The 11,165-nt window shown below is 38.3% G+C and overlaps 3 protein-coding genes across 5 annotated transcripts; 1 reads left to right on the forward strand and 2 right to left on the reverse strand.

Moving 5' to 3' along the window:
• The first annotated feature begins 370 nt into the window (after nt 1–370).
• Nucleotides 371–3,229, forward strand: LOC106945473 (60S ribosomal protein L39). The gene is made up of 3 exons (XM_015029174.1): nt 371–481; nt 750–853; nt 3,053–3,229. Exons 1-3 carry the CDS (start codon nt 479–481, stop codon nt 3,099–3,101), a joined length of 156 nt encoding a protein of 51 aa, XP_014884660.1. The 5' UTR covers nt 371–478; the 3' UTR covers nt 3,102–3,229.
• A 1,683-nt stretch (nt 3,230–4,912) lies between these two features.
• Nucleotides 4,913–7,187, reverse strand: LOC106945476 (ankyrin repeat domain-containing protein SOWAHD). 2 transcript variants are annotated; one of them, XM_015029183.1, is made up of 3 exons: nt 7,014–7,187; nt 6,544–6,881; nt 4,913–5,969 (listed from the first exon to the last, which is right to left on the reverse strand). In XM_015029183.1, exons 2-3 carry the CDS (start codon nt 6,783–6,785, stop codon nt 5,303–5,305), a joined length of 909 nt encoding a protein of 302 aa, XP_014884669.1. In that variant the 5' UTR covers nt 6,786–6,881; nt 7,014–7,187; the 3' UTR covers nt 4,913–5,302. The 2 variants fall into 2 exon arrangements, with proteins under 2 accessions (XP_014884669.1, XP_014884668.1); XM_015029182.1 differs by having other exon boundaries at nt 6,544–7,187.
• A 93-nt stretch (nt 7,188–7,280) lies between these two features.
• On the reverse strand, nt 7,281–10,619 carry LOC106945477 (securin-like). Of its 2 annotated transcripts, none has more exons than XM_015029185.1 (6): nt 10,495–10,619; nt 9,076–9,192; nt 8,858–8,994; nt 8,707–8,788; nt 8,407–8,562; nt 7,281–7,414 (listed from the first exon to the last, which is right to left on the reverse strand). In XM_015029185.1, exons 2-6 carry the CDS (start codon nt 9,161–9,163, stop codon nt 7,338–7,340), a joined length of 540 nt encoding a protein of 179 aa, XP_014884671.1. In that variant the 5' UTR covers nt 9,164–9,192; nt 10,495–10,619; the 3' UTR covers nt 7,281–7,337. The 2 variants fall into 2 exon arrangements, with proteins under 2 accessions (XP_014884671.1, XP_014884670.1); XM_015029184.1 differs by having other exon boundaries at nt 9,076–9,168; nt 10,495–10,617.
• Nucleotides 10,620–11,165: the final 546 nt, after the last annotated feature.

Genomic DNA, 11,165 nt, shown 5'->3' on the forward strand with positions numbered 1-11,165 from the left:
GTAAAAACATGTTTAATGGACTAATCTGTCATGTTATAATTTGTTTTGAAAATAAAATGGTACACATGGAGGATAGGTGACTTGTCCAGGGTCTACCCAAAACAAAATAGCCTAACATACAATTTTTGTTTTCCATTTCTCTTAATGAAAGAAAATTATGTTCTTGTTTTTAGGCTTTAAAGTAAAGAAAATCAAGAAACTTTTACATAAAAAAGAAAAAAAAACATCACTGAAATATATTTCTAAGACTATTAGTGTAAAAAATGCAATAGTCAACATTTATGAATTGCCTTTTCATTTTAAAATAGATTTTTGTCATTTGTAGCGAAAGTTATGAATTGCCATAAAAACTGCCTGCATTTCCTCCAGTGGCCGCTTGGTGTCGCTGCTTCGGGGAGGCCCACAGCTTAAAATTGCTTACGTCACGTCCTTCTTTCTCTTCGACCACCGCCATAGTGGGGAAAGGATTGTGGAGAAAATGGTAAATATAAAATCATTAAACATCCATCTTTACAAAGCTTTTAATCCATAACTGTTACATGAAATGGATAATATATATTGTATTGGTAAAGAAAGTGTCCGTATTTTGATGAAAAATACGCAGATAACATGGTTAAATTAACCGAGATACGTTGCTAGGTATGCTAGATCCGAACTTTGGATTTTGTGAAGCGAATTCATCATAAGGACGTGAAGTACAAACTTTAGATACAAACATGTTACTGACTGGGTTCTGTTACATTTTCCAGTCGTCCCACAAGACTTTCAGGATCAAGCGCTTTCTGGCCAAGAAGCAGAAACAGAACCGGCCGATTCCTCAGTGGATCAGAATGAAAACTGGCAACAAGATCAGGTGAGTTCTCATGTTTCTGTTGCTGCAGCTTTATAAACATGAAACTTTACTCTAAAGAGCTAAAGGGATTGTTTAATCTACAGCATTGTTTAATGCGACTAGATCTAGTATTTGAAGGAGAAATACTCTGCTTAAAGCAGCCTAAATTGAATTTTTAATGGTGTACCAACCTGAAAATAATCTACACAAACCGCTTTAATAGATGCTAAATATTCTTGTGCCTGTGTAAAAGTTGCTCACTACAGCAATGTGGACATAAATGTTTAACGTCATCACAGGAACCCATGAAATGAGAACTTTTCAATGTATAACTGTATCAGTGTTGGATTAAGTAGCATATTCTTTACATAAATTTATTCAGTTTATGTTATTAGAATATGGCTCACAAAACACATAATCTAGAGATATTTTACAAAAGTAAACAATCCAAATGCAGTGGACTCCTGCATATTTCTGGTTACAGTTTCTGTGGAACATGACTAAATTATTTGACAAATTTGCGTATTTCTAGTACTTTTGATAGAACTTATGAGAAATATTAAAAAAGAAATTTAAGCTGAATTTATCTACATGCGTTGCTGTGTGACATGTTATTGGCTAGCATTTAAAAGGCAGGAGCCAATCCAGGAGCTGCAGTTATTTTTCTTGGCTGATTTTCTGTTCCTGTAAGAGCAGAGATAAGGAAGATGTCAGCTTAAACTGCAGCGCCAAGATAATTTTGACTGTGAAAATGAATTTATATTAAAGTTCGTTTGGTAGTTACTTTGACTTCATTCAAATTTACATGTTGATTATGTTGATATAGTATCATAACTTAAAATACTGACTTGTTTGTGTACAATATCTCAAACACATTTGGCAGGATATTAATAACATTTCTATTTACCAGAGGCAAAGCGAAAGTACAAATACAATTCATTTGCGAAGAGTTTGGGATGCATAACTTAGTTTTTTAAATCTTTTTTTCATATTCATGCAAAGTTAGGTTTTGGTTGCAGATTTGTACAAACATTGAATGGCAATGACATTTTTATTTTTTCTAAAAGTTACTCAAACTGCATAAAGAGTTGATCAAATTAACTTTGCTTACACACCTAAGTTCAGCAGTCTATGTGAAGAACTGACCTATTGTTTTCAGTCAAACAACTCGCTCCAGCGGCATCTGGTCAGTTAGCAGCTCTCAAAAGTGAAACGCCCAATAAAACTTTCTGGAGTCCAGTTATCACTCGGCTCACCTCCTGGTGATTAATGTGTGCGGGGTTTCCAGATCTGACAGCTTCCATCCCAAAAAACCAATGTAAAACCCGACTGAACTCTAAAAGAAAAAACAGCCCAAATCTCAACCTCTGACATCATTCATGTTGTGAGTATCAGATCCAATTGGGACTCGACTCTGAACACAATGAGACTTGTGTTTTCATGACTCTGTGACCTTTTAAATAGTAATTTCTTTTACAAAAACACCACATAGTTACTCTTGCTTAACCAATGACCATTATGATCATTGATGATGTCACATTCAACAGATTCTGGTTAATAAGAAAAGTTCAATAATGCAGTATTTTATTAAACGTTTTGTGCTTTTCTGCCACATACGATGTTTAAAAAATATATTCTGAACACTTTAAAACCTATTAAAAGCAGCATAAAATTTAACAATACTCCCAAAAGCTTCCCCCCCCCTTCAGCTTAATGTTCAAAATCAGCCCAATTGTGTAGAAACTCTCCCAAACTGGCAACACTGAATGCATGTTGTCCTTATTTGATTTGTGTTTACCTCAAATTATAATAGTGGTTTTTTTGTTTTTTTTAAAGTCAATGTTGCTCATTTGCTGACCATTAGTCTTAATTTTGGTCTCCATTTCTGTTTTCCTGATTTATTTATATTAAAGTTTCAGTGATAACTGACAGACTAATGGATAGAAGGAAAACATGGAGTCTATAACTTAAAGCAGGTCTGCAAATGCAGCGCTCATCATCAGTAGAGTGCTGTCATTAACCCTGCTGAGAGCATCTTCCTCCTGCTGCGCTCCTCCTCCTCTTCCTCACCACTCTGGTGATGAGGAAACTGCAGCTGCAGGACAAATTATTTATGTTTTAATAATGTTCTCATAACATAGTAATGATGTTATGGGGAGTTGAAGCAGCACTAAGAACGTATAAATATTCAACTGAACTTTTCCTCCGTCTTGTTTTCAGGTACAACTCCAAGAGGAGACACTGGAGGAGGACGAAGCTCGGCCTGTAAACATGGAGGCCGTTTGTCCCGACCTCCAGATGTCTGGAGGGAGCTGCGTCATCTGGAGCAGAGTTCGTTTTGTACAGATACTCTGGCTTTCTTCGTGTTTGACAATAAAAAGTCAGATTTGAAATGCAGATGTTTGGGGGTTTTTTGTCTTAACTATATCAGAAGTTAGTTTGCAGGGAAAATGATTGTAAGTGACAGGAGCAAGTGATTTAATAGTTGCATTTAAAGGTGGGCGATGTGGACTAAAAACTGGTATTTTGTGGCCAAATTGTGATGATAAAGATTATAATTTTAAAAATATTTTGTAGGTAACTGGCTGCATGATGCAGCTTTAGTGTCGGTGTTTTTAAATACATTCCCATTTGAATCAATCTTTCATTACATATTTGGTTGGAATATAACTTAAAGAAAGTGAAACTGTTTTTACCCAACATGGCAGCGACTTGAACTAAATGTTAGTCATTTATAGCACAGATATCTTAGTATTCTTGAAATAAGAGAACCTAATTTAGCAAGAGATTAGATCTTAGTTTCAGTCTAATTTCTTATTGATAAAGTTCAAGTTCCATTGGCAGCTTATTTCATTTACAAACAGTGAAATAATCTACAAGTACTTTTATTTTCATTTTTTAAAACAAGCTCCTGTTTGTCAGCTGTTAAGTCTCATTTCAAGTGTACCAAGATATTTGCACCAGAAACTCGACCAAAAATACTTGGTAAGATTTTGTTTTTGCAGTGATTTCTAGACCCATAAAAAAACAAAACAAGAAAAAAGTTGCTATTTCTTTAAAGTTTGCATTTATTTAAAATTTGACACAACAGCAGTTATTCAATTGGCTTAAATTAGCAGCAGATAAAAAGTGTTAGTGCTCAGTGTGGAGGAACAACAGAAACCCAGTAGATCCATTTGGACGTTTACAATCGTTTCCGTTTGTTTTGATAAAAACCTGCTGATTTTAAATGGCATGACCAAGAAATGTCATTGAGCAAGTCTGTCACTTTTTTTAAAGTGTTTGAGAAAGCAGCAGGGAAATTGTTCCAACATGCAAGTTTGTAGAGAGTTCTTCACATTTTAAGGACAATTAGAAGCAAAGACACAGCACCTTTAACTTACTGTAAAAGCAGATCCGTAATGTGAATTTTGGTTGACTGTACACATCATGCATGATTTGGTAATTGGATTTTCTAATCAGACAGTAATTAGAAACATGCATTTGATTTTTGTTCATAAACACAATGGATTGGTAGAAATGTAAAACTTGATTTGTTTTTTCTATAAGCTAAAGGAAAAACAAAAACTTCACCAAAAGGTAATTACATGTTTGAAGAGATGTAATTACCAAAACATGCATTTTAAAGGGGCAATATTATGTATTTTCCAGGCACATGGTGCCATTATTCTTTGATTATGGCCTTATCTTCAATTATAAAAATCATGTATAAATCAAATGACAAGTTATTTGACTTGTAATAACGTCTTGAAATTGGGCCTCTCTCTAAAAAAAAAACTGTCGTCAGAAAGTCCTCACAATATGGCTCCTCTACTAACCCTCTAACATTTTTACTAGCGTCACACTGAGAAGTAGCTCATAACGAGTTCTACCAGGTGTTTGCTAATTGCTGCTGGCTAGTCTGAAGGAGCTGAGTGAGGGAGTGGTGGGTGGGGAGGGGTACTCTGAGGAGGAAGCTTGGAACCTGCAGCTCTGAAGGGGAGCTATGTATTCAAAGGCGGAGCTAAGTCCAACCAGGCGTTTTGAGCAGCTAAATGGTTGCCATGGAGATTAAAGGATCAAAGCAACACTCCAGTTGTTTTTGATGAGGGAACATGAAATAAAGTTCAGAATTGATTTTACATCATACTGCCCCTTTACCAACATTTTTCATTGATTTGAGAAATAGCTCATATAGCGAGCTCAGCAGATAAGTTCTACCAGGTGGTTGCTAATTGCTGCTGGCTAGTCTGAAGGAGCCGACTGATAGAAGTTTGCTCTGGGAGAAAGAAACTTGGAAATGAGGTGGAGCTGCGTCTCAAAGGTGGGACTAGGTCCACCCAGGTGTTTTCCACACCTGAGTGGTTGCCATGGAGATCGAAGGAAACACTCCAGGTATGTTTTTGATGAGGGAGTAACATTATAGCATGATGTAAACCTTAAAATAGGTTGATTCTACAGAACACTGCCCCTTTAAAGTACGCCATAATCTCAAGTTTTGCTTCTAACAAATGAAAAGGAGGATTTCAGCTTCCTTAGAGACTCGAACCTCCAGCTGCTTCTCTTGGCTCTGTCAAAGTAACTCACTTCTTCAGTTTCTTCGCCATTCGCCTCATCGCATGCGGCCGCGCTCACTGCGCCAGCGCAGTTGTTGTTGACATTCTTGTTGAAGTTTTGCGCACAGCCGCAGCTGTGCTCCTCGTCCCAGGTGCCCAGCAGCTCCTTCATCTCCACCGGGGCGTCCTCCCGCAGGTACTGCCACGGCCGCTTCCCGTTGTAGTCCATCGCGTCCACGTTGGCGCCGAAAGCCCCGACCAGCAGCTTGATTTCCGCGAATTGGCCCTGCATGCTGGCGACGTGCAGGGGGGTTAGCCCGCCGCTGCCCCGCAGGTTCACATTCACCGCAAAGCCCGCACGCTCCGCGAACCGCAGCAGCTTCAGCAGGATCTCGTCCTGTCCCCGCTTGGCCAGCCAATGCAGCACCGAGTATCCGCTGATGAAGTCCCGCCGGGTCAGCAGCTGCGGGTCCTCGGAGATGAAGTCCTTGATGGTTTCGTAGTTCCCCTCTACCGCCAGGAGCATCCAGGCGTGCTCCATGGGATACAGAGCCCAGTCCGAGTCCTCCTGGTCCGGGGAGAGGCTCTGCAGCAACCCGCTGCTGCAGACGACCCAGAAATCATATTTGAGTAAAAGTGGCAACCGCTACCAAGTATAACATCCAAGAAATTACTAGAGTACAAATTTAGAAAACATAACCAGGACATACCAAAATAGAAAGCTACGTGGAAATTTAGGTATTTAAAGGACGAAAATGACAATTCACATACTAGGCAAAAAATTTTCTAAATCAGTTTTTCAATAAAATTTATGTTTTTTCATTCAGTGAAGTTAACTCAGTGGACCGAGTATCAAAGAAATGGTACTCAGTAGCACTTCATATTTTTACTTACGTTAAAAATATCAAATACTTGTTTTAGTCACGGCTAAAACAAGTATGTTAATTTGGAATGCATTTCATTTAAAAATTACATAGATGAATACAAAGGAAAGTGGAAATTTTGGTATAAACGTCTGAAACTAAATCTGCAGGTCTGTGTCTGGTGAATTTCTGGTTAATACATTCAGTGGATAGATAATCCAGACATTTTGCTCGAATAGCGATACTTCTTAAAATCACTCAAGTACAGCGCACCACATTTTCTCAAAAGCTTAGTAAATGTAACTGTTGGTACCCCACTCCGCTGCTGGATGCCCGGCTCAGGAGAAGCTCCTTCATGTACTTTCTACGCAGAACCGGCGGGACGGACTCCTCCGGAGCGGAGCTGTCGGTTACTTCTTGCTGCCTCTGCAGCCTCGACCTACGCGGGGAGGCTCCGGGCATGACCTGCATGCCATACCGAGACAGCCGCTCCACAATGGAGCCCTGTCTGGGAGTCCGATCGGGGGCAGCTGGTTCCGATCCGCTGCAATGCATACCGCCTGCCTTACTCTGCAGCTCCCAGGCTACTTCCTTTTAGACTACACCCTGAAGATGTCTCTGATAATAAACGCCAATAATTTCCCTCATTTCCTGTGTCGAGAAAAAAAAAATGCATTTAAAAAAAGTTGGCAGAAAATGCCCATAAGGAAGTTTTGTTTTCAAAAATCATAACGCGTCCCCTTTCTAGGGGCCATTTAGTGTCAAACACTAGTATTAACTCACCTGTCCTGGTACCAAACGCAAGTTTGTTCATAAAAGACCTTCTCCGTTTTAATAAATCAAGATGCATACTTTTAGTTTAGGGTTCATAACGAAACAAAACCGAGGATCCTGCTTTCCTTTGTAAAGAGGAACAAAGACAAAGTTCATTCTAATCTGACAAAACCCAATAGCAAGAATCCCTCACATGTGACCAGGGTGGACTTTAAAGCAGGAAGTAACTCTGTTTATTCCGATACTTTAAGTGGAAAAAAAAAAAACTGCAGCCAATGAGAACATGGTAAAACAACTTTATTCAAAGAAAAATACAGAGCATTAATAAATGCGTTAAAACTCAGGTTCTGAAGGAAGTTCAGTCAGCTCATCAATAGTTTGAAGAAAAGCGGTCAGCTCCGTGAGGTCAGCTGAAAACAGGGACAGTCTGGTTAATGATACTCCAACATGTGCTCCAGACTCAAACGGCTATAATTAATTTAAACGCAAGCATGCATTATAATAATGTCACCCTATTTTTAAATCGAGTCCAAAATTACACATCTGAGCCCAACAGTTACCTTACCAAGTCACCATCTGAGCAGACTAGAAATACATTTTATAAGATTTTCATTCTGGTAACATTTGAGTTAACTCTGGTACCATAAATGCCGACTATGACCAAGAGCTTTAAAACTGTTATATAGCTGGACATTCTGCATAATTGTCGTCATTTAAATGTTTGGTAAATTAGCCAGAGTTTTTGCAACTGTGCATTTTCCTCCCGATTTGAAGAAAACTCAGTCAGTGACCTGCTTGTTATTAATGAGCTCAATGCAGAACACGTAGAGTCCAGGCATGATTAGTCATGCATGCAATATAAGCCACCATGTTTTAACAAGATGGTGCAAGTTTTCCCCACCATCTGTAAAAGGAAAAACTATTTCCTGCCCAAGCGTGACCTTTCATCTAGCCTGATCATCAAGTGACTTTCTATATTTACACCACCTACTGCACCACATGACCAGCTAAGCCTTCAAAAAAGGCTTAAAACCAATTTTAAAAAAGCTGTAAGGATTTATACAGCATCTGTTATTGAGGATGCGCCAATAACACCATTAGCCATTTTAAAACGGTTTTACTTAATTTTTCCATAAGATTCAAATTTTTATGTGAAATGTTGTACCGTTTCACACTTTGTAAATTTTGTTTTCAGGTGCTGTGACAAAACTGGCTTAAGAAATTTCAATATCAAACTGGAAATAGTAATCCAAGGTTAAACATTTTAATTAGAGGAGTTTTCAAACAGTCAATGTCTCTAAAGCATCTGAAATGCAAGTTTATGAGTCAGACATTTTGACCACTGATCTGAAATGTGTCAATAGTGATCCACTTCAGAAATCTACCACCAATGAGTTCATACCTGGACACTCTGGCATTTCTACAGGGGAAAGGTATTGGAGCTCTTCTATCTTTTCCTCATCCAGATCAGGGCATCTGTGTGGAAAGCAAGCCAACCCAGACAGAGCCATGCAGCCAAGAGGAATCAGATCTTCAGGTACACTGTACCTCTGAAACTCTGAAATAAAGCAATTCAATAAAACATTGCTGTCAAGTGCTTCAGCTAAAACGATGAACTCTAGAATGAAGGACCATTTGCCTGCAAGACTTAAGTAATTCCTAATTATTTGGCAGTATTAAGTGGAGATATTGATTGGTTTACCTAATGGGTCATAAGGGATAAACTGCTCAACTTCTGGATATTCCTCCACTTTGGTCTGAGTAGCCGGCATCGCTTTTGTTTCCTAGTGGGAACAAAAGGAGCTCGTAAACACTGATTTAAAGAAAAGAAAAACTGAAGTTAGACCTCCAACCTGTGGTTTAGCGAGTTTCTTCTCCTGCGTTTTGACAGCTGGTGTTGAAATCCTGTTGCCCACCACACCAAAAGCCTTGCGGCCAGATGAGAGCGGTGTGACCATCGTTTTGGCCAACATAGGAGACTTTAGTTTCTCTGGTTGTGGAAACAAAAGTTAGTGTATTCTTGCAAACCAAGGGTTGATGGATGGAGAAAAAGAAAAAAAAAGTTGAATACCTGGAACAGATTTAAGTCGCCGGCGCAAATTCTGCGAGGATCCATGAAGTTGTGCATTTTCCTGCTCTGCAAAGATTATACTCTCCATTGTATCTGGAAACAGTTATGCATTAGTTTCTGCAGAAAATTACAAGAAGGTTATTTTTAAGATTAAAAAGGTCAAGGATTGTCAGACCGCCAATACGCTCCTCCCGCAAGAACAGCTCCAAGTTAATGCAGCAAGGTGTAAAGCTGAGCTTAAGGTCACAGAAAAGGCTCCCCCACCCCCAAATAGTAATTTTTACTTTGGGGATGGGGGGGAATATGCAATAGGGCTCTTGGAAACAATTTTTACCCCAATGAAAACATCCTGGGGCCAAACATTTAATCTGTTTAATTCCACAAAACAAAATGGAAGTATTAGTCCAGCTAGTCAAGTTTATTTTTAGAGCACATTTCAGCAGCAAGGCAGTTCAAATTACTTTAACAAAATTAGACACCAGTCAACATCATCTTTTAATGAGTCCCTTAAAAAAAAAAAGTTGATTGAAGTTTCATCCATTATGGTTCACAAGCAACTAAACGTATTCAACCACTTGAACCCATGGAGTTCAATATGAAACTAGTTCCATTTGGTGGAAACTTATCCTTACCAGTTACAAATTGAAACAACCATTTAATGTCTTACTTTTTAGTCCAGAAAATAGGACATTTCTCTTAAACCAAGATACTTGACTGCAAATCTTTGACACTTTAAAACATTCAGAACTCAGACTTAAAAAATACCATAGATGGCAAATTAACTTTTTACTTGTAAAGTTCTGTCAACACACCCAAATCAAATTCCCTCATCAGCAGTCACTCAGCTCTGCAATAGCCTGGTAAACAGCCAGTCATTGGGTATGTTGAAAAAGGGACGTTTCCAAAAGTCGCAGAATAGTAGCTTTTAAAGACTGATGAAGTTTCTGGGAGGTCAAAAAGTTTTACCTAGGTCCTGCCTACATGTATTGGTACTTTTGGTAGTGTAGTTTTTCTACAGGTTTTCCCATTAGTATGCTTGAATATAGCACTCAGACAGCTTCTTCGGTGTTTAAGGGTAGTTATGCAATATTTAAAGTTTTCTGATAAAGTAGATTAATTATAAATTGCCATGATGCACCTGAATATAGAATTACCTAACTGAAAGTGCAAAAGTTGATAAGGGCCGCCTTATTTATCCAAATACACATGTTTACATCGATTACGTGCATCACACTTATAATTCCAGTCTAAATATTTCAGTTAAAATGTCTGTTGATTTATCCGCTGACCAACACCAAGATGACCGTTAGCTTGTGTTAGCTCACATTACTTATAACTAAACGGACAGGTTACAAGCTTGAAGCAATTCAAAAGAACACTATGCAGAAAGTAATAAGAACAACGAAACGTTTCACCCACCTTTCTGACAGAGTTTCAATAAACGCTGTTCGTGTTTCCTTCTTTTTCGTTAGTCCTCTCCTCGTTGCCAGCTTGTTGTGGTACAAAACTGTAGTGTCGTTTCCAACAGCCGCCGCTTCATTTAAATACGATGCGTTCTTCCTATTGGTCGATCTCAGACACGTGACTAAAAAGGCGTTTCTATGGTTTCTATGATCAGTTAGCTCACCTAGCTAAAACAGAATGGCAAGATATTTGATTTGTAGTTTGTGATTTGTGGCAACTAGTGTTAGTCCCAGTTACGCTGAACAGGAGTACGATATGTGCATCTATGAACATGTTCTTCATGTTCTGTGGAATCATACAGAATTATATTTTAACAGCTTTCTCGAAATAGGACTACTTGCTGTTGCTAATTTCCGTTTGAAACGTTTTTTTTTCAATTAACTTTATTGCAAATAGACAAATCTTACAATTGTACAGAATTCTTATGCAACTATTTTGAGTGACTAGCAGCAGTCATAAAATGGGAAAAAGAGAGAGAGGAAAGTAGTGCAAAAGCCATATAACATAATAAGTGAATAATAGTATTAGAACAAATATAAAGCATATTTTAATAAAATAGGTCTCTTAATTTACCATGTGAGTATGTAAGATAATAAGATAATAATACATTATTGATTCCCTGAGGG

This window comes from Poecilia latipinna, unplaced genomic scaffold (assembly GCF_001443285.1).
Source record: "Poecilia latipinna isolate Pla-1442-1.1 unplaced genomic scaffold, P_latipinna-1.0 Scaffold145, whole genome shotgun sequence".
Lineage (NCBI taxonomy): Eukaryota > Metazoa > Chordata > Actinopteri > Cyprinodontiformes > Poeciliidae > Poecilia > Poecilia latipinna.